This window comes from Antrostomus carolinensis, unplaced genomic scaffold, assembly GCF_000700745.2.
Source record: "Antrostomus carolinensis isolate BGI_N321 unplaced genomic scaffold, ASM70074v2 scaffold4368, whole genome shotgun sequence".
Lineage (NCBI taxonomy): Eukaryota > Metazoa > Chordata > Aves > Caprimulgiformes > Caprimulgidae > Antrostomus > Antrostomus carolinensis.
Genome location: NW_010330726.1, coordinates 32343 through 53397, shown reverse-complemented (window position 1 = coordinate 53397; position 21055 = coordinate 32343). Strand labels below are relative to the sequence as shown.

At 36.8% G+C, this 21055-nt stretch overlaps 1 protein-coding gene across 1 annotated transcript in view; it reads left to right on the top strand.

Moving 5' to 3' along the window:
- The first annotated feature begins 1631 nt into the window (after nt 1-1631).
- HLCS (holocarboxylase synthetase) overlaps nt 1632-21055 on the top strand; it is a 34536-nt gene continuing 15112 nt past the window's right edge. The window contains exons 1-3 of the mRNA XM_010172989.2: nt 1632-1788; nt 3576-4525; nt 7867-8049. Coding sequence (XP_010171291.1) covers nt 1737-1788; nt 3576-4525; nt 7867-8049 — 1185 coding nt within the window. The 5' untranslated portion in view covers nt 1632-1736. The remainder of the gene's footprint in view (nt 1789-3575; nt 4526-7866; nt 8050-21055) is intronic.

Sequence of the window (21055 nt, the reverse complement as noted above, 5' to 3'; positions counted from 1 at the left end):
CCTTCCCCCACTACCAAAAACGCCCCCCCCACAAACCCAACACAACCTTGCAGGGAGGAAAAATTTTCTTAGCAGTATAGGTCATTGTAGTTCCTTCCTAAGACAGTTGGTTGTTGTCTGTACTGTACCACTGTATGCTCTCTGTGGTGAAGAGGACAGAATGGACCTCGTTGCCTACTGGAAAGAGGAGAAATGGAAAGATGTGCATGCGAGAATATCACTGGGTTGGCAGTAACACCCAGAAAGCAGGAGTATAAATAATTTCTCATCCCTTACTAAGAGCTGTCCTTTCATTTTGTATTCTGACAGAATTTTGATAAAGGTTTCTAGTCGTAGCAGGAAGGCTTGGCTCATTTGAAAATATTCTCTGAGGATTTTTGTTATGTTGTGAAGCAACTGGATTGTTGGACGAGCAGGATTACAGGTCACATGTCTCAGCAACAGCCTTACTTTGTGAGGCCTTTTGTGTATTCACTCTGTTGGCACTAGACAGCAATAACTTAACTGAAAATGACTGCTTTAAAACCATTATGAGTCAGCTGGCAGATTTGTAGTCTAATTACTAATGTGCCCACCTTTCAGAAGGAAATCAAAACTTTTCCAGTTTTCCTCCACTTGTGGCTTTTATAATTAAACTTGCAACTTGCTCTCCAAGATGGTACAGCTGTGTAGTTGGGTTTAACAAATCTTCTTGAAGAAAACAAACTCAAATGTATCACTTCCATAACGCTTCTTTTCTGGAGAACAGATTTTTGATGTAGTTAAGCAGCTTGAATCTTCTGTGTTTAGTTGATGCTTCTGATAATCAATGTGTATTTTTATTGAACTCTAGTTTTGCTCTTTTGCTACTATTTTTGCTACTACATATAATCTACTTTTGCACTTTTTATCAGTATTCTTTTTTAGAATTTGTGCTGAAAGTCATGTCTTGGGAATAAACATGAACAGAATTTTACTTGTAGAATGTGATAATGCTTTCCTGCCATTTTGTGTGTTACCTGAAGCTTTTATAGCCTCTATCTTTGGGAAAGATGTATTTGTACTCCCAGTTTGCTTTCAGCACTTAGTGTGGATGTTGCTTTGTTTAATTCTCTCAGGACTGAATCTTGTAGCAGGTACTGCTTGCTACACAACCCTTCCTCAGTAGGTTCTTTTGGTTGTATTCAGTCTCATACATTGACCTTTGTAGTTGTGAAGGGTGCACTTTTCTGTGAAAGGAAATGTCAACTGAAAGCCTTCTTTAGTTGAGATGTGTTGTCTCATGATACTATTAAATGTAGTAGTTGTTTTAAACACATCAGGCATCACAGAAACAAGTCTTAAAAGTGATTCTGCCAATTTAGTGTACTGTAATCCTAGTAGCTACACCTTTTTTTTTTTTTTTTTTTTTTTTGTACTTTCTTTAAAATTACTTCCAGGGTTTGCCAGTTGTGCCATTTTGATTTGATAATGTCCCTCTATTGGCTCTGCCTACTGTTGTGCTGTGCTTTTTAATAGCAGAATCCTTTGGGAAGGAAGGGCAGTTTTTATTTGCAGTTCATGTTGCAGACTCATGATACTGTTGGTCTTTTGGTATTTTTCTGTAACCTTTTTAAACTAAAAAACATGCATATGCTTTATTCTAGATTGTGAAGTGGTCAGACTATTGTTCACCATTGGCTTATAAACCTGGTGAGCCTTATAAGTTAATTGCTGAAGCAAGTGTAGATAATTTCAGTAACCTTGGAATAGCATTCATGGAAGACAGGCTTGAAATGGATAACGGAATGGTGCCACACAAGATTGTTTGTAAGTATCTTCACAAATTGTTTTTCATGGTTGAACATGTTTGTTTCATGGTCATTTTAGGACTGTGCATATAGTTGTTATACCTGCATAAAAACTGATGCTTTTATTTTGGCATGATGTTTAGAAAAGACCAATTTTTGAGTGAGCTTCTTTATGGAATGTCTTACAAATGCAACAACAAAAATAACAGATAAGTGGATCAAAAGATTTTTTTTTTTTTAATAAAACTCTCTCTTTAATGCCTCATAAATTACTGTGAAGAATTAAGCTTAGTATTATGAGGTCTCCAAGTCCCCAAGATGGTGTTTAACCTTTTGCAAAAACATGAATGTATACATGTCACAAAGGTGAAGTTAGAAAATATGTTTCTGCAAGTCTTGTCTGTTAGATTAGTTAATCTATGTGAAAAAAAAAAAACCATAAGGTTTTAAGCAAATGTTCTCTTTTCAGATTTGAAATAAAAGTGTATTCAACGCTAAACACAGGAATTGTGCTCAGCTTGGGCATCTTAATCCTTTGGATCAGTAAAAGTTCATGGATGCTTTCTAAACAGGGAGAAGGGAAGGAGGGTGGTGTCATTGCTAACTGAATTTGATGATGTGAAAAAAATCTTTCTTCAATTTTCTGCTCCAAACTAGGTGAAGGGGATATAGTTTCAAGGGAATCCAAGTATTGTTAAGTGACTGAACTTAGATCTGGTGTATTGTGTGCCAGTTGACTATTTTGTTAATCAAGTTTCTCACTGAATTTCTTTGAGAAATCAGAAACAAAAACTTAGTAAGTTTATTTAGGGTAGTGGAGAGGGATTCAGTAAAATTTTGCAGACTTTGATTTGAAATATTTTCATGGCTCAGCAGCTGAAAAAAAATTACCTATGAAGAGTATTTTTTTCCCCTCCTCTTTCTTATTTAGTTTGCACTGCAAGTTTCATGCTGACAATAATAATCTTTGCCCTTCTTTTCTCACTTATATTTGCCAGAGATTTTTGTATCTTTGTATTTCTCTCCTTTTCAGGGGGAGAAAGGGGAAGGTTTAACAGTTCTTCCTATTTGCTAGTTTTCCCTCAGATTCTTAGCTCCCAGGTCTTGGTATGAGTGGGTATGTCACCCTGTGAGTGGGTATGTCTCCCTTTCTGCAGGCTTAAAGCAGTTCAGATTCTTTTTTGCTCTGTTTTACTTCTGCCAAACTTTTACCTGCAGCCCTCAGCAATGAAAGAGACATGGTTCAATGTCTCCATCTCACCCAATGTCATAATTTTATTAGCTTATTTCAAAATAGAAGCAAGCAATTTTCCACCCTGCCCTCCCTGAGAGACCAATATTTTTCCAAAGGTACTTCCCTTGCTTCATTTTGTACTTTGCTGGGAGCAGAGGGACAAGCAAAATAACAAGCTGACAAGGTGAGGCATTTACGAGAACTTCCTCACCTCTCCGCCTGTAGACTCTTCTGTTAAGAACACATCTCCATGGTGTACAGTAGCATCATGTTTTACTTTTGTGCAAATGTTTTTGCGCTCACAATAAATGTTAGCTTGTTTAAATGTCTCCTGTAAGTATGGAGTGTTGTGCTCTCCGGCAGACTTTGCTGAAACAAATGACTTGTGTTACAAGTGTATTATGTTCTTGGGGCAGGGGTTAGGATATGGTGTAGCAAACAAGTGAAATTCTTGCTATTATAGATGATTTGTACTGAAATTAAATTGAAATCCTGCTGTGGTAGTGATATCCATCATAGCTCTTTCAATATCATTTTTATAACCCCTTTTTCTTATTCTTTAACTCTTCCAGCTGTCCATTTACCAGAATCTACTCTGAAGGAGTTGGCACAGGTGGCACCATCTGTGAAAGAGCGAAGCATAAGCAGCACACAAATAGGTGAAGTAACTCTTGCTGATACTTCTGGGACTACTCTTAAATCGGGATTAGGAGTAGCTGAGTCTGCAGGACAAGGTGAAGAGGAGAAATCCAAGCTAGAGAAAGAAAGTGAGTGTGAAGATGAATCCAGCAGTCTATCTGACAAAGAGATAGGTGCTGGAGAACATCATCACTTGCATCTTTCCAGCTGTCATGAATGCCTGCAACTTGAAAACAGCACTATTGAATCGGTCAGATTTGCCTCTACAGAAAACATTCCAGAACTTTCTGATAATTGCAGTAGCAAACTGGAAGAGAAGAGTAATGATTGTCTAGCAAGAGGAATAAAGAGAGTAAACCTTGCTGGAAAGCCCCCTAATATATTGATTTATCTTGGCTCTGAAACTGCAAAAGTGGAATTTGAGCAGGTAAAATCAATCCTTCAGGAATGCATCGATACAGACAGCTACACCATCTACCACCTGCGTGAGGAACAAGTTTTGAAAGCTCCATGGATTGATAATTCACTGCTGTTGATCATTGCCACAGGGGAGCCTATTTCTGAGGAGAACCACAAACAATTTATGAAGTTTTTATCTAAAGGTGGAAAGATTCTGAGTTTTTCTTCGTCTTTTACATTTGATGGCATACAAATAAAGAGAAAAAGCAAACTGAAGAAGACTATTCATGAGTTAGTGGTGTCTAAAATGGACAGCACTGAAATTAAGTTAAATCTTTTGGTCAGTGGCTATATTTTTGAGGAAGTGATGAAGGAAGACACCAGCAAAGTGAAGATACTGAGTCGGTTAAATAATGCCGATAAAGATACAGTTATTGTTCATCTGATTCATGGAAGCAGTGGAGGAGAAGCCATTCTTTCTCAGGTACCATGTATGCAGAAGCATTAATTTGTTCATCACTACGTGGTGTGGTGGTATGCCAAAAAAGTTCACTTGTTCCCATTGCATGCTCTGGGGGATGCTTGTCAAGGGGAAGTATGGATTGATGTCTCGGTGAATGTACAAGGACTCTGAATGCAGAATGGTTTTCACTTGATCCCCGGGAAACTTAGAGAATGGTAGAGAATGTCACTGCTGTTCCACTTCTTTGTTTTCACTGTGTAGCTGGGCACATGTAGATTGTGCAAGAGGAGAGAGCAGCTTTACATAGTTGGCAAACATCTTCAAGAGCAGAGCTGTCCTCTTCTGCCTGCTAGAAGTTGTGCAGTGGTACAGCTGTGCATTTTGCAGATTTGGGGAGGTGGTAACAGGAAGAGCTGAATTGTTGATGGACACAGGGTGAAAGCGTATACTGGCAGGATAAAAAAAGGTACATCCTTACAAAAATACAAACTATGGTGAAGCAGAGAGTTGGGAGAGGATGTAAAATAAACCTTGCAAGAAACTTGAAAGACATCTCCCCTTAAGGTTTAAGGTTAAGGTAGCCAGCACTTCTGGAAGTCTGGCGAGTAAAAGAGCAAGTCTCGGCCTCTGACTTGTTGCATGCCATGTCTAGAAAAACTGCTGTACAATTTTTGCTTGTGCAAGTGACTACACTACTGCACTGAAATGCCATTGCGGATTTAGGTCTGTTCGTTCTTTTCTTGCTAGTATTGCTACTGTTTTCTCAGTTGTATTCTGTTTGTATCTTGGTGTTGTGAATTAAGTGAACCATGTTATGGTTTCTTTAGCAGTGTTTTGATTAAGGCTAATTTCTAGATGGATATTAGGTTCATAATGTTGGCCTAGCTGTTTGGTTAAAAAACCTATTTATTCAACTGGAATGCATTTTTCCTGCTTACTATCAGAATTAAAATTCTAAAACTTGTTTTTTGTTTCCTAAACCTTGACATGTTTTCAGTTGGTAATATAAGCTCCTGTCTTTTATGGAGGGGAAAATGTAGTCTGCTGGAAACGTGCTTTTTTTTGTTTTTTGAGTCTTCCTTCATGCTCTAAACTTTTAAATATTTAACATTCTGGACCTAACAAATAGCTTGGAGCACCTGGGGAACAGAAGTGGGGAAGTCTAGAATAAGCCAAAATCTTATTCATTCCACTTAAGATTAATAATATTCCAGCAAATAGCTACCTCTCTGGTGTAACAGTATTGTGATCTCTGTTTAAAAAAAAAGCAAACGAAAAACCCCAACAACAACCAAACAAACTTACACCCTCTCAAAAACTTAAACAACAGATAGGTTCAAGTGTTTATAATATTTTTTTTTGTTATTGTTACTCTCTCTCTTCCTGGATAATGGGTGAGGAAGTTTCCATGACTGTGTTAAAGGTAAATGTTGGTCACTGATGATTTAAATATTCACAGATATCTGGCTAAAGTTTTGAGTGACAGAAAGGCTGATCAGAGGTACTATTAAGTTTAGAAAATAAATCTATGCCCCAGAAGTACGCACCTATCTGTCTGTATAACCTGTGCTATTAAATCTATGGAGATTTCAGCCTTTTCATAGCTAAAGCTTCTAAAGCAAGCCTGAAGGCAACTTGCATGTTTTAGGCTAGCCTCGGTAGGAGCAGAGGTAAACATTTTCTTTTTAGCATGACTGTTCACAATTGTATCGCTTCCCTTACTCTGTCTTTGCTTTCAAGCAGCAAACTGAGAAAAGCAGAGCAAGATTTATTTACCAGTATTTAAGCAGATGAGGAATATGATGGAGACATAGCTGAACAAACTTTATGAAAGATTCTAGGGCCTATTTTTAACAATATTTTAGTTACAGGAGAATTTTCTCAGGAGCCCAGAGCACTCAAATTTAACTGCTCACATATCAGGTAGCATGCGCTCTTCTAGCAATTACGTAATTCAGAAATATTTATCAGCTTTCTTGAAAGTGTTTTTGGCTCTTACTAGTTTATCAGATTAGATCTGCTAGCTTTTGGGGAACTCTGTTATACATAGTAGCATGTTTATAGCTTTATGCAGGAAGCTTTGCCACCCATGTGCTGTATGCTTGTACTAGAAAATTGATTAGATACTGTTGCTATCCATTTCCGCAAGTTCCATGGTAAAACCTGCTTTGCTCTACCGTTTAAATTGACCTTTCTACTGTAGTAAAACTTAATACTGCAGAGGTTTTCCCTAGAAAAAGGGCATTACAGGATAGCTTCAAAAATCAGATTAAAAGGATTAGTGTGTCATTTTCTAATTTTAAATGACTTCCAGTCTGGATTTGAAAAGCCTTATTGTTTTCTCTTCAGGGGACTGACAGTGACATCAACCATTAAATATTCTGTCACAGCCTTGTTGTTTCCCTTTTTCTCTGTACTCTTCTGTTGTTCCCCTTCCCTGTTTCAGTGTATTTCCCTGAATTTCAATAAAGTTGGTCATATATGAAAGATGAACAACGTCATTAAATTGTGCAAAATTGGAGAAATGAACAAAGAAAACAGATTGTGATTTTCATTAAATGAATATACATATAGTAGGGTACAAAGGCTTCTAAATATCTTGGAACACTTATTTAAAAAAACCAAACAGAACAATCACAAAGAACACCAAACACAAAAAACCCCACAAAAAAAGGAGGTCTAGACGGGATTTCCCCCCCCTACATTTCATTTCTATTTTTAAGCATCTGCTTCAGCCTTGAAAAGTGATTCTCTGCAAAGTGGTGTTCTGGGGTTCTTTGTTCTCTTTCAGACAGAAGCATTTCTTTATCTGCACTGATTGCAACTTGCTTCACGTGGCACAGCAAGGACTTGCTCAGATTGAGTTCTTCCTATCTTGTGCAACCTCTGATAAAACTCATTCAGTTGTAATGTGATTCTGCTCTTGTACAAGCCAGAACATGACCGCTATTGCTCTTGGTTCTAGGTTGCTAGCAGACATGAAAAGCAGATGGAGAAGTTTAAGTTAGTAAATACAAGCTTGAACAACTCCTCCAGGAGAAGACCAGTTTATTAAGAAGGGATATTTTGTGTAGGTTTCGGAGAAAATCATAGTGTACTGGCAACTATGACCCCTGAATCAGAAACTGTAAATATATAGGTATTCCCTGTTTTATTAGGATAATAAAGCCCTAGTTGTGTAGATGTAATGAAGACATGAGAAACTTTTAAATCACACTAGTAGCACTGGATAGTTCAGCAACCACAGTCAGGACAAAGCTCCTTTTGGAACTGTTGTTCTTACGTCTCTCTGCCATGCTAAAATGTGTAATACCAACAAAATAACTTTTTTTTTTTTGTTCTCTTTGCTCGTATCCTGCCAGGCACACTTGGAACTGGATATCAATTCTATGGATGTCCAAACTGAAGAGGATTTTAATTTACTTAAGTTAAGCAATACCAAGAGATACGAAGTTCTCAAGGACATCCTGATATCACTTGGCTTGAGTTGTGAATTAAGTGAAATTCCTATGTTATCACCTATTTACGTTCTCTCTTCTGATGAGGTAAGGCTTCTGCTTACATTTCAGTTGCTTGAGATTTACCCTACAAGACAAATTCAGTGTTCACTGAAATACACCTTGTTTCTTATGTGGTATTTTTGTTTGGAGAGGTTTACATATGTTTTACAGGTAAGCAAAATGTTTAATTTCTACTCTGTCACTATTTTGTTACCTGCTAGTACTAGTTTTGAATTTAACCATGGGCAAATTGTGCAGGGTTAAATTTTCAGATATATTTGCTATATTTCTGTTAAGAACTCCTATGCTTACTTGCATGTTTCTGCAATATCAAAACACAAGGCTGTGGTTAGCTACAGAAAGAACTGATTTAAAAGACAGGATTTGTTTTTATTTTAAAACAATGTAGAAAGTTCTGTATAGACTGGCAACAAAAGATCAGACCCAAATTATGGATGTGGCAGACCAAAACTGAAAGACCTGAGTGAGTAGGGAAGAGTGTGTGATTACACAATGAAGAGGTTTATTCCTGAGGATGCTGTAATATTTCCTGGAAATAGAATAACTTCTTGTAACTTCAGAATAACTTCAGCTGACTATTCTGGACTTCTCAATTTGAGACACTACTATGAAGAATTGTGAAGAACATATAAAACACTAATTTTAACTTTTTTTTTTTTTTAAACATGACTTAAAATACATGAAAACCTTTTTATATTGATCTGAAGGGGTGAAGCAGTGGTGATTAAAAAGCAATACAGGCTACTTAGGTTTTCTGAGATTGTTGTTTCCAACCCATACAGTGCTGTCACTACTTGCTCTTAGCATGCTTGTCTGATTCCTGCTCCTTTTCTGTACCACCCTTATGTTAGCACAGAAATGTCTGTCTCTAGGGAAACTCAACTATAGAAATGCCCCCTTGGATGCCTGTTTTCAGCAGTATCATATATAGCATCCATTTTTGGCTACTGGATCAATCAATGAACAAAGTGACATATCGCACCTGAATGTTTTTAAATAATTTGGATGATACTTTTAGATTTTGATTGTACTTTTGAAAACACTGTTTATTAATACAGAAGATGGGTATGATAAGCATTGTACGATTTACAGATTGCAAATATGTGATGTGTGACTTCATTGTATGACAGGTGAGTCAGTAGCAACTGAGTATAGCAGCTCAGATTCGATGTAACAATTGACCAAAATTAGGCAAAATGCAGAGAGATTTTTTTTTTTTTTTTTTTTTTAATTCCCCTTGAATGGTTGCTCTTTCATGTGTGCCAGACTCTGCCAGATACACCTCCACTGTACAGTTTTGAAAATGCTATTGGAAGTGCTTCTACCCAGCCTCCTGCTTGAAGCAAGGCTGTTGCCAATGCTAGATCAGGTCAGCCATGCCCTTTGTCTGTTTGAATCTTGAAAACCACCAATGGCACATGCTACAGCCTGTCTGTGCAACCTATTCCAGTGCTGCTCTACCATTCTACTGAATTTTGTTTCCTGATGTCCAGCTTGAGCCTCTCAAGCTGCAGTTTATGGCTGTAGATGCTTTATTTTATAGTCTGTCACTATGCAGAAGCATTTCTTTGTCATTCTTTTAACTTTCTTAAGTAGTTACAGGTTGTTACAGTAGTTACTGAATGAACCCAGCTTCCTCCTCCTCTTCCTATATATGTGTTGTGTACCTCTAACCCCTTTGTGGTTGGTTTCCAGGGAATCCTAACTAGCAATTCCTTGTATAAGCTCAAGTCTGCTTTCCCAAGACCTAACTCTGCTGCTTCCCTTCTCAGCCTTCCTCCAGACCTTGGATTCTTCCCTGTATGTCAGCAGTAAATTCATAAGAATTCATTGTCTATTTGTATGACAGATGTGGAAACAAAACTAAAACTCATTTAACCTTTTTGACTACTGATAAATGTACTCCATGCAGAAGACTTGTAATTTATTGAACTCTTCCTTTTTTCTTCTCCTCCTTCACTCTTCTTTCATGGTTGTTTCTTTGCTGTGCACCTCAAATTTTCAAACATGCCATGAACAAAAAAAATTAGCTAATTTCTATCCAAACTTGCCATCTAGTGGCATATTACAGGTTGCAGGCCATCTATTAAAGATATTTTAGCAATGTATACTGTATAGTTAAAGTTTATACTAAGATAAGGGGGGTTTAATGTTGTTTTTCCACAGGTTTTTTTATTTTAATGGTAGTTTTTCTGTGCTTGTATGCGTTGTCATTGTTTCAATGTCTTTCACTTTAGCCATGACATGCTTCCAGAATATTGTGTGAAAGAAAGTTGCAAGTGTGTAAAAACTACAATTAATAATGAAGAAACAGCATATTAAGATAAATAAAGAGTATGTAGTTAATGGCTCATCTTTCTAACAAGCAATTTTTTTCTCCACATGTTATGTTCTACATAGGACTTCCTGCTTTCCTAGAGAGCAATGAAATAACAGAAAAGTACCTGTCAGGTGAATAATTTGAGGCAATATTTAAACTTGTTTGGGATCAGTCAGTCAGCAGTACTGGAAATGGAGGAAATTGTCTTGCAAGCTTTAGTACTCTTGAACTTCCTTCTTTTTTAATCACTATTTGTATGTAGAGCTTCTCCAATACAGGTCACTGGGGACATTTTAGGTATATGTTCCTTCCCTGAGAGATTATCCAAGTAATGCTCACTGACAGCAAGTGATTTTTGGATTATTTTCTTAGGCTTCCCTGTAATAAAAAATGCCATAATGAGTCAACTAATGATCAAGCAAGCTCAAAGTCCTGTTAGCAGTTCCAAAAATGGAAGAATGGCAAACACTCTTTACCTTGTTTCTAAGAGTTGGCAGTTCACTAATGATTCCCCACCCCCTAACTGGAGGTTGCATCTGTGCTATTATGTTTAAAAAGCACTGGCAGGTTTTTCTAATTAATTTTAGAAACTACAAGCTCTCTTTGCTTACGTGGAAGAAATAATAATTGATTATGCTTTGAATTTTCTATTACATTAAGAGGAAAATATGTATTTTGTTGTTGTTGTTTCAAATTCTTTAAATTTGAAGAGCTAGTTTGGTTTTTTTTTTTTCTGATCTGTAAGCTTCAATTTACAGTAGAGCTGTACCCTGTTTTGTGTGATTTCCTTCAATTTTTTTTTTTCCCACCCTCTTTCCTCATTTATCACTTCAGAACTTTCATCAGATCTGTTTTCTACTACATTGTGGACATCAAATAAAACTTTCTCAGCTGTATTATGTGAATAAATAGCTTCTTTTGTCTTTTCTTCTGCCTTCAATTCCTGCATAGTTTGTCTTTTTGCATCATTGTTGCGATGCTGTTAATTCCATCAAATCTATTATGCTGATTGGTATAGATTTGATTATTAAGACTTTCAGATCTTCCTGTCTGCTCTCTGGGTCTTGGATGGTGCCTTTTGCAATGTGATTTTTAGCTGCTTCTGAGAAGTGGTTTGGAAATTGTGTTGTGGTTTGTTGTTTTTTTTTTTCCTCCTTAGGATTCACATTTTGAAGTCTTAGTTTCCAGTTTGTATGCTTATCACGTATCTTAAAATCACAGTCTTACTACATGGTTTAAAAAAAGCCAATAAAATATGAGCAGAGCTGGCATTAGCTTTTTGAAAAGCAGTGTAACTTTAGAATCTAGGGACTCCTTTAATTCCTTAAAAGAAAAAAAAAAAAAAAGGCAGCTAATTCTGGTGAGAAGAGTTGAATTTTGACTTTAAGTGTCCAAGATTTCATATATGTTACCTATTAGTTTTTTTTTTAGGTTTAGATATAATAAAAACTGAAGACAAGTTTGATGTATGAAAAAATATAACTTACGAACTTTGTAATGCACTTTTTGCCTTTGGCATACGAAAAGAAAATTTTAGTTTAGGGTGGAATGTAGCAGACTTGGGCAGAAATACTTAAACCTTGACAGTAGTTATGTTGAAAATTACCCAGTTAAATTTTATCACTCAAGAAAAATACATTAGGAATGGGATGGTCAAGCTTTTAAAACAGTGATATATTAACTGCAAATGTCTTAGCCAGACTAGACTTATGCTGCTGATACTGTTCTAAAACAGGCAGACGTTTCCAGCTGTACTATATTCAAGTTGGAGATAGGATAGTTTGGAGGTTGTACTAAATAAGCACTGAATCTCTTTTTAGCTGGTGAGTCTCTTTCTAAACAGTGGAAATTAGATCCCATTGTTACCACTGTAGAGATAAGAATATTTCGGTTACTTTTCAGAAAGTTAAAATGTCAGACTGAGATGTCAAACTAGAAAATATGATTTATTGATTTTATTTTTTTTTTTGTGTGTGTATTGCAGTTCTCAAATAATGTTACTGTTGTGATTGATTCCCATCCCTTGGGGATTTTCAGTTTTACTTCTTTTTTTTTTTTTTTTTTTCCTCTTCTACGTCTGTTTTGCTCAGCTGGCTTCTTCTTAAAATGTCCACAGACTCTACCAGTCTGAGATTGAAATTCTGGTAATATTATGGCTTCGAATTCAAATAAAAGCTCTAGTATCTAAATAATAGATGATAATGGCCATCAACCATGCAGAATTATGCTAGTCAGTCCTCAGCAAGTGCTTGCTGCTGTTGGTGTTGAATGACTGCTGTGGCAGTGTGCACTTTTTATACTTGATCTCCTTTCTTGTAAATAGGGTATAAGGTAGGGGGCCTGGAAAGTAACAGCCCTTGAGGCAACTCTTTCATCACAAGACTTTTTGCACTAAGACTGACAAGTATGGTTTGCTTCAGATACACAAATACGGATATTTTAAAATTTGGTTAACTGGGAAAAATCCATATTGTTGGTGTTAAATGTAACTTTAGAGACAAATATTGATATTGAAACACAGCACCTCTTTCTTTTCCTCTTTATTTGATCTGGTGTAAAGCAGTTAAGCAAATTGTAGACTTGTACATTGCCTCAAAAAGAAAATTCTGTGTCACTGTGGTGCAGGGTGAACTCAAAGTTTTGAAACAAATGGTGATCACTGTAAGCCTGTTGTGTGGCACCCATATGTTCAGGGGCAGCTTCAAGCATAGAGATCTGATTTTTTCTGCAGATTTGCCTTTAAACGGTCAAATATTTACTCCTTTACATTTGCCTTCTTAAAGGATAATTTTTCAGACATAAATGCTAGGATTGTATTTTATTGCCATAAGTTTCAGCATAACATCTTCTAGGTTTCAAAACAAGAATTCACTCCTTGAAGAATGAGAGAGTTTTGTCAGAATAGTGATTATTTCCATTAGGAACTATATTACACTCACACACTTGCTGATCTGAAGCCTCTTAAACTTGACTTCTAACTCTTCAGGCTGTGTTAGACTGAGTCACTTTTTTCAGTATCTTCCAAATGGATGGCAGCCAAATGATGAAATGTAATCAGTCTTCTTTACTTTGGCTCAGCTAGTGACCATCTTTTAAACAGTACGTTCTTCCAGAATAATAAACAGTCAATAGAAACATATTGGCTGAAGCTTGAAGTTAGATGTTTCAACTCATCTTTATTGGCAACAGAAAGAATAATTAAAAAGTACAATTGAATGTGCCTTTTGAATGTCAAACTTTACTTTAAAGGTCACTTTGAGATACACAACACTGTGCTCACAAGGATAGTGCAGCGTGAAGACGACTTTTTGTATTTGGGTGACTCAGTACAATATAGCACAATCGGAATTCAGTCGAACCAAATTTACACGTCTTGAGCTGCAGGTTTGATTCTGTGATGGCATCGGCTGCTTGTGAATTCCAAGTCCATTATGTCATCAAAGAGAGTATGAAGTTACTTTATTCTGAATAAATCTTTCTTTGAGGATGGGAAATTTGAACTCTCAGCTAACGCTGTAATGAACCTAGATTTCAGGGTACATTTTGAGACAATTGTTTCTGAAATACTTCCATGCATATTCATGTGTATTGTAGAACTTGAGATTCAACTGTGAAACTTCAGTGTTTTTTTAAAAAATTTCCAATGCTAAAATTAGGAATTGTTATACTGAAACTCCAAAGCCTTATTTTTATTGCTATCCCAGTTTTCTTGCTTAAAAACGAACCAAAAATGTATAACCTAGAAAATAGGAGACCTGCTTATTTTCTCCTTTCATCCTCGAAGCATAAGCATCCCTACCTTTTTAGCCAGTAGGACAAAAGAGCAAGAGTCCTTTGGATTTATTTATTCCAGAAAGGAAATTTGCTCTTTGCTCTAGCTCAGAAGTAACCTGAGAGCTGAGAAAAATGTTGAATGAAAAGCACACCATGTGAGAGATCTGAAAGGATTCTGTTGGTCACCGGTAAATAATTTGAGTCTAACATTTTTTACTTTTGTAAATGTATTATATGTGTTATGTCAAACACAGTGCATTGTTGCCAGAAATCTTTGTCTGTACTTGAAAACTTTGCCAGTTTGTCTCTTGGCTACGAATGAAAATGTCTTTTATGGCAAAGATACTTTAGGAAAAAAAAAATAGTAGATTCAACAATGTAAATGCATCTGTACGAGTAAAACTGTATTTGTTGGAACAGCTTATTCTTTTTGGGAAGTGGATTTAATGTATGCCATGTGTGGAATTCTTTTTGCTGTTAAAAGCTGTGTTTCTACTAGGCTGGTTAGGCAATGTAGTGCATTTGGCAAACCATTTGCATTCTGACAGGTAGTATGCTTTTTCTCTTAAGTGGTGTTCTGAAGAATTTATCTGTAAAACTAAACCTGGGACTGATAACAAAGTACTATCAATTAAAAAATGTTTGTGATTTAACTCCATGTGTTCAGGTGGTTTTTTCCATAATAAATTCAAAGTTATTTGTTGGCTTGCAAGGCTTTGAGTTGCCTATGTGTGCAGAGAGGGTGGGTTTCCTTTTGTTTGTTTTGTATTCTTCCCTCTCCCCTCCTCAAATTAACTTTTGTTTCTCTATAACAAAACTTGCAAACCCAGAGGGGTCACACCAGTTGTAAACCAAAACTATTTTGCTGTTGTCATTCACTGAAAATCTCTTTGTATCAACATCTGGATTCTAATAATAGTACCTTCTGTTTGCTGGTGTTTAAGTGTGTGGTTCTGCAAGGAATGGTTATTTGACAGTTGGTTTCTTCCCCCCCATCAGCACTCGGGTTATTCAAGGTACACAGGGACTGTCTCCTGCTTTGACAGTTCAGAGCTCTTTTGGTTAGAGGAAAGCAGAAAGCCATTCTTCTGCGAGCTAATGCCACCCTGACTGAGGTGTGAGCCCCTGAAGATTCCTGGTTTGTGCCTACTTCCAGAGGCAAGAAGTTTGCTGGCTGAATCCTGTGCAGGTTCAGTACAGAAAAAGGCCAGTCTCAGAAGTGCTTAGGCTGCGTAGGGGGATTTTGGGCACCAGCTCTGTGATACTGCTGGGCATAAGACGAGAGAACTCAGTGGCATGGCAGAATAAATTGTAGAGATTTAAGATTATGTATTTTTACTTCACACTTGCGAATGACTAAGAGAACGATTATGGTCAGTTACTGTGGTTTACCAAGCACAGGGTAATTTCTTAATCTGTGGTAATTTAACAGAGTAGCTGAGAGGATGTTCTGTCCTTACACTCTCTAGCATACAGAGGGAGGATGAACTACAGGGACTTGAAGGTAGGTACAGCGTGAGCGAGGATGGATCTAAAGAGAAGGAAGTCTGCAGGTGGGAACCAAGATACTGATTCTTGTTTCTCAGTGATATTTCCTCTTGTACTTCGGTGAACAGTTTTGTAAAACTTATACGGTCACGTAGTAGACAGAGGTGGAAGTACTGTATATTTTACTGTATATCCTCAGTCTTCTATTATTCTCTATACCTTCATTAGTGTAGTTTCCTAATAGATATGCCAGTTCTTCAGTAACTTTTTAAAATGTTTGGGTACCTACTATTTGGTAGACGTAAAAGCTTAAAAGAAGCTGAGTTTCTATAGCAAATTTTGTAACATACAGTCCAGGGCAGGATGTTTTTCAAAGCTAGTTATATGCCAAGGCAGCCTATCATCACTCTTGCCTGGCAATAAGCCGATGCCAGTGGGACTGCCAGTCTGCCTAAACACTGCTCTGAGAGGAGGACCTGCCTTCTGCTCCCTTCCCAGCTGGTAGGGCAAGCAGTAGGAAAGAGGCAGGAACTTGTGAGGGACTTAGCATGTTACTGTGATGGGGGGAAAGGGATGTCATGGAGGGGTTGAAGTACTGGAGCCTGGAGATAAAGGGTAGATGTGGTGGAGTGATACCAGCTCTATGTATAACTGCATAGGTGATCTTATGGGGAGCTGCAGTGACACAAACAGTAACGGGTAACTATAGATTTGCTGTCTGACACGTATGTTGTTCCCTGTAGCTGAAAGAGTTGATGACAGTGTGACAAGGGAAGCAGCACACTGCTTCACAGAAAGAACATAAATGAGATACTGAACTGGCTCTTTCGTAACATCTCCCCACCTCCAAATAAGGGAGAAGCACAGGGAAGGGCAGTGCTTTTTGAATTTTCAGGTCTCTTCTCTTGACCGGAGCCTTGCTGGTCTCGCTGCTGAGAACCAAGAGCAGTCAGTCCTCTTTCTTGTCCAGAGGCTGAAAATAGTGTAGTTTCTTGGCTCTCTTCAGATACAAAGAGCTTGCTTGGATCAGTGAGGGTCATTAAATTGACATCTTGCCTGGAAAAATTGCTTTGTTCTTAAAAAAAGTTGTTTGCCTATGCTGCTAAGAAGTATTTAGCTGGTCCTATTGAAAAAAGAGAGAGAGAGAAGAGAAAGTGGGGGAGATACCTGAAATAGTAGTAGTGACTGGATGTGGAAGGCACGGAGAAGAAGACAAGGGCTGTTGCAATTAAACTATGAGACACAGTTAGAGGAAACTAGGCTTTCCTGGCTCTCTGCTCAGATGCTGCTTTTTTTTAACCAATCTTACAGAGCAAAATGACTATGAAACTATAAGATGCTTTTTTACTATCTTCTGAGACAAAATTAAAGTGTTTAATAGAGATTGTTTTTCCTGGATGCTAACTCAGTAGTCCAGGCTCAGGATCTGACTGACAGTTGAGCTTTGTTCATGCTGGCTCCTGTATTAGAGGGCTAAATTATCTGTTAATTTATTCACTCATAAAAGTTTCTTCAGACTTCTCGCTGGAGCTGTTTGTTGAAGAAAGGCTGGCATGCTGCAGGTATTTTCAGTGCATTCACCAGCACTATGGGACTCCAGTATTGATCAGCGTCCCTGCCCAGCTGAGCTAGAACGGTGTCAGCATTGTCTAAAAATCACCGTGAAAGTATTGCTCCCAAAAGCTGGATGCAGTTGCAGCTTTTTCTGCAGCATCTTTAGCAAGGGAAGATGTCGTACCACTAGAGGTCACGTATGAGCTGGATTTAGAGAACACAGTAAAGCCAGAAAAATAAGGAAGGGATGGAAAACAGCTTATGCATAGTGTGTTGTATATAGATTTGCATTAAAATATCTTTGCATGTTTGCAGTGACTGCTCTGTATAATATTTTCTCAATTTTAAAACGGCATTTTAAATTCCACAAGAATTGATGGTATGTAAAACATTTTCAGTTAAGAAATCTTGATGGGAGATGAAGGGAACTCTAAATGTGGAGCCAAGTAATTCCAGGTGGTTGCTAAAGCTACCTTTTGCTTTTCTGTTTTTTATCTTTAGTGAATATTTACCATATATTTGGGGGTGGAGGAAAGAGAAATCTGGCAAACATTCCCTTTATTTTACACTTCTCTAGTTAAAAATGTGTTTTTCTTTTTGCATGATAGCAACAAGCATGCTGTTTATGCTAAACAACAATGGATCACATTTGTAGGCACATAATAATGAATAGCATACTTATGTTGCATTATGGCTTGTAAACAACTTTTTGACTATGTATTGATTTAATAAATGTTTTTGATGATCATTTGGAAAATGCAAGAAGCTTTGAAGAATGAAAGAAAATACTTTGTTTATAGCAATGTCCATAAAAAGGGTCTTTATGTTGCTGTGAGAAGAGAACTAAAAGTTAATACCTTTTACTGAGTAGCATTTAATGTTACTGTAGACCTAGCTCTGATATGAAATTATTATGTGCTGGCCTCTGACCAAAGTGCAACTCATTGAAGTGTATTCTATCATGTTTCAAGGCTTGCTTCACGTCAGTGTGCATGATACTTCACAAGCACTTTCTTCAGTAGGCATGTTCTTTCTGTACTGTAGAGAATGGAAAATTTTATTATCCTTTTGGAATTGCTTATGTAAAATATATTTAAAACATTTGTGAGCTTGATGTTCATATCTTCTGTTAAATTCTTGCTCCTGAAATGATAGAAAATAGCATTGAGTACCCTTTCTTGAGTGTAGGTCACTCAGCAGAGAGTGTTGATAGCCAGTGTGTGAGGCTGAGTTTTCTTAGTTTAAGTTTATCTTAGAGTTTGTAATAGGAATCTACATTAAAAAGTAAAATCCACAGTGGCAGACTAATCCAAATTCATGTTGGCTCTGTGTCTAACACAAGCACACATTCTATCTTAATATGAAGACTGTAATTAAAGTGACAGGTCTTGCATTTTGTTTCAGCACTCAAAAGTTGTAACTGATAAACCTTTTGGAGTCAGGGTTCAGGGTACTGCCTTTGAGCAGATGGGTGATTTTAGATAGCAAGAATCCATAACTTGTGACAAACGCTCTGGAGATCCATGGCAATTTGGCATCGATTCATTTACTATGATCTCAGTAGTGTAGATCTGACAAAAGTGGAGTATTTCCAAACATAAAAAACTTGACATTCTCTGACTGTCAGTGGGGCCTGTGGCTAATTTATGTAAGTGAGACTGGGAAAATGAGAACAGGCTTGGCATCAGCTGGAGTCTTGTGAGATGTTATCATGTTACCATTGCTCAGAAATGACGCTACATTTCCACAATGAGAAATCATTATAATGGTTATCTAACAATTTAATTAGTGATTCTTTTGTATCTTTACTTTTAAACAAATTATGGCTAGATGTTACGAGATCATAAATTTTAATTAAAGGGTAAAGTTGAATAAACATATATAACCAAGAGGAAATAGAAGTGTCTACTTATATTGCTCTTCAAAAAAAGATAAAACAGTAAACTTTAACTGTTTTTGAAACAGTGCATTTACCACATTGAGGTCTTCTGAATATACTTCGTTGACTCTTAACAATTCTTTGACAATTCAGTTACACGGTAGTGTTATCAGAAAAAAATTGTCTACAACACAAAGCTTATTTAAGTTTATCAAGTTGAATTATTCTAGAAAATTAAAATGAGAGTTTATTTAGAGTTATTGATTTAAAAGACATTCCAGTATTCCTAGTTTGTTGTCATTGAAGTACGACTTTGTGTCAGCAGTTGATAGGGAAGGAACTGACTTAGAGATTCTGTTATATTTGTCATTTGACAGTTCATTTTAAGAAATTATTTGGGGTTTCTGACATGTTGAGGAAATCCTGAAATTCCAGGTGCAGTGGGAATGGAATTTGGCATATGACTATCTGGCTGACGTTATACAGTTCTTATAGTGAAAAGCTGATTAAAGAACAGCTGTTAGCTTAGATCAGAAAGTTTGATGTATTTTCTACTACAACTTTTATGTGAAAGCATTTTTTTTTATTTGGGTTTTAGTCAGTCTTCGTAACAAGTGGAATGTGATCCAGTTTAGTAAATCACTGTACTCAGTTACTTGGCAATTCTAGTGGTGACATTAATTATAAAGGATTTACATGAACATTGAAGTAAGGTTTTCTCAGAAGAAAAAACGTCAGACTAAATCTTATCCTGCCTGTTTTCATGTATTTTTCTTCTGCCAGTAAAAGTATCCTCTTTAAAAGTGCTGTGTAGCGAAGTCCATCAGGGCAACCTGTGTTCTTACAGCTAGATTATAGAGCTGTGCTTCACAGGTTTACGTGTTTTAATTTTAAGAATTTCAGCTGATGACCATTTTATCTGTGCCAGCACTTCCTTGTGCAAACACCTAGAGGATCTACTATGGTGATGAAGTTCTGTACTTAAGTATGGCGCTACGTCTGTATGTAATTATATACACAAACTTGTATAAGTCTGTGTGTATGTGTATATTGTATTAATATGTATATTTTTAAAGAGTCTGTGTATAATCTTATTTTATTAGCCTTATTGGTAACCTCAAGTTTAAGAAATAAAGTCAAGTCTTCTTTTTTTACCCTTTCCTTAATAAATGCATGATGTAATAGAAATTATGAAAGTGACACAGGCCCAGAGAAGACAACTGGCCCTGGAGAAGAGCTCCAGCCCTGAGAAAAGTTGAGATTTAGTTATTCATCTAGTGTGTAAATTGGAGCATGCTCCTTGACTGATGAGGGTAAGAACTTTTTCGAAAGAGAAAAACCTCAGGAGGAAGAGCTAGTGAATCTAGTTTGATACCAGATGAAAGAAAAGTCAGACTGTGTGTGGGAGGAGGAGAGAGGGGAATGGGATAACAGCTGAAGACACAGAGGTAAGGAGCAAGACTTGACCATATAGAAAATTCCTTGTATTGCTGCATTTTCTGGCATTCCCTACAGCCACTGTTTTTTATAATGCGTATCTAAAAATTTTAGCCATAAAATCGGTGCTACTTTGGACTGATCATTTCACTGGGAGGTAAAATACAGGACAAGATTTGATTTTTACAGCTTGCTTTGTTGAGAATCACTTTCCTTATCTAGTGTGTAGTGTTTCTCAAGTGTGTACTGAATTCTACTGTTTAACTTATTTAGGAAATATTTTAAGTACTACTTCAGAAAACATTTCAAAATATCCTTCTTAATTTTTATAAACTGAAAAAAAGTGTAATTAAAATAATTGTTAAAACCAAACCTTAGCAGGATCAGTATTGAGGAGACTAGTACAGTCTGTCCTTACTTATTTTAACATGAATAAGAATCCCTACTGCCGTTTAAGAGTAGTAGTGGCCATAATGAATTTACAATTTTTGTACATGGTGACAACTAAGATTTGAAGACAGAGCAATAGATCATTTAATAACTTAAATCTTTAGAAGTGTGTACACAGACTACTGAGT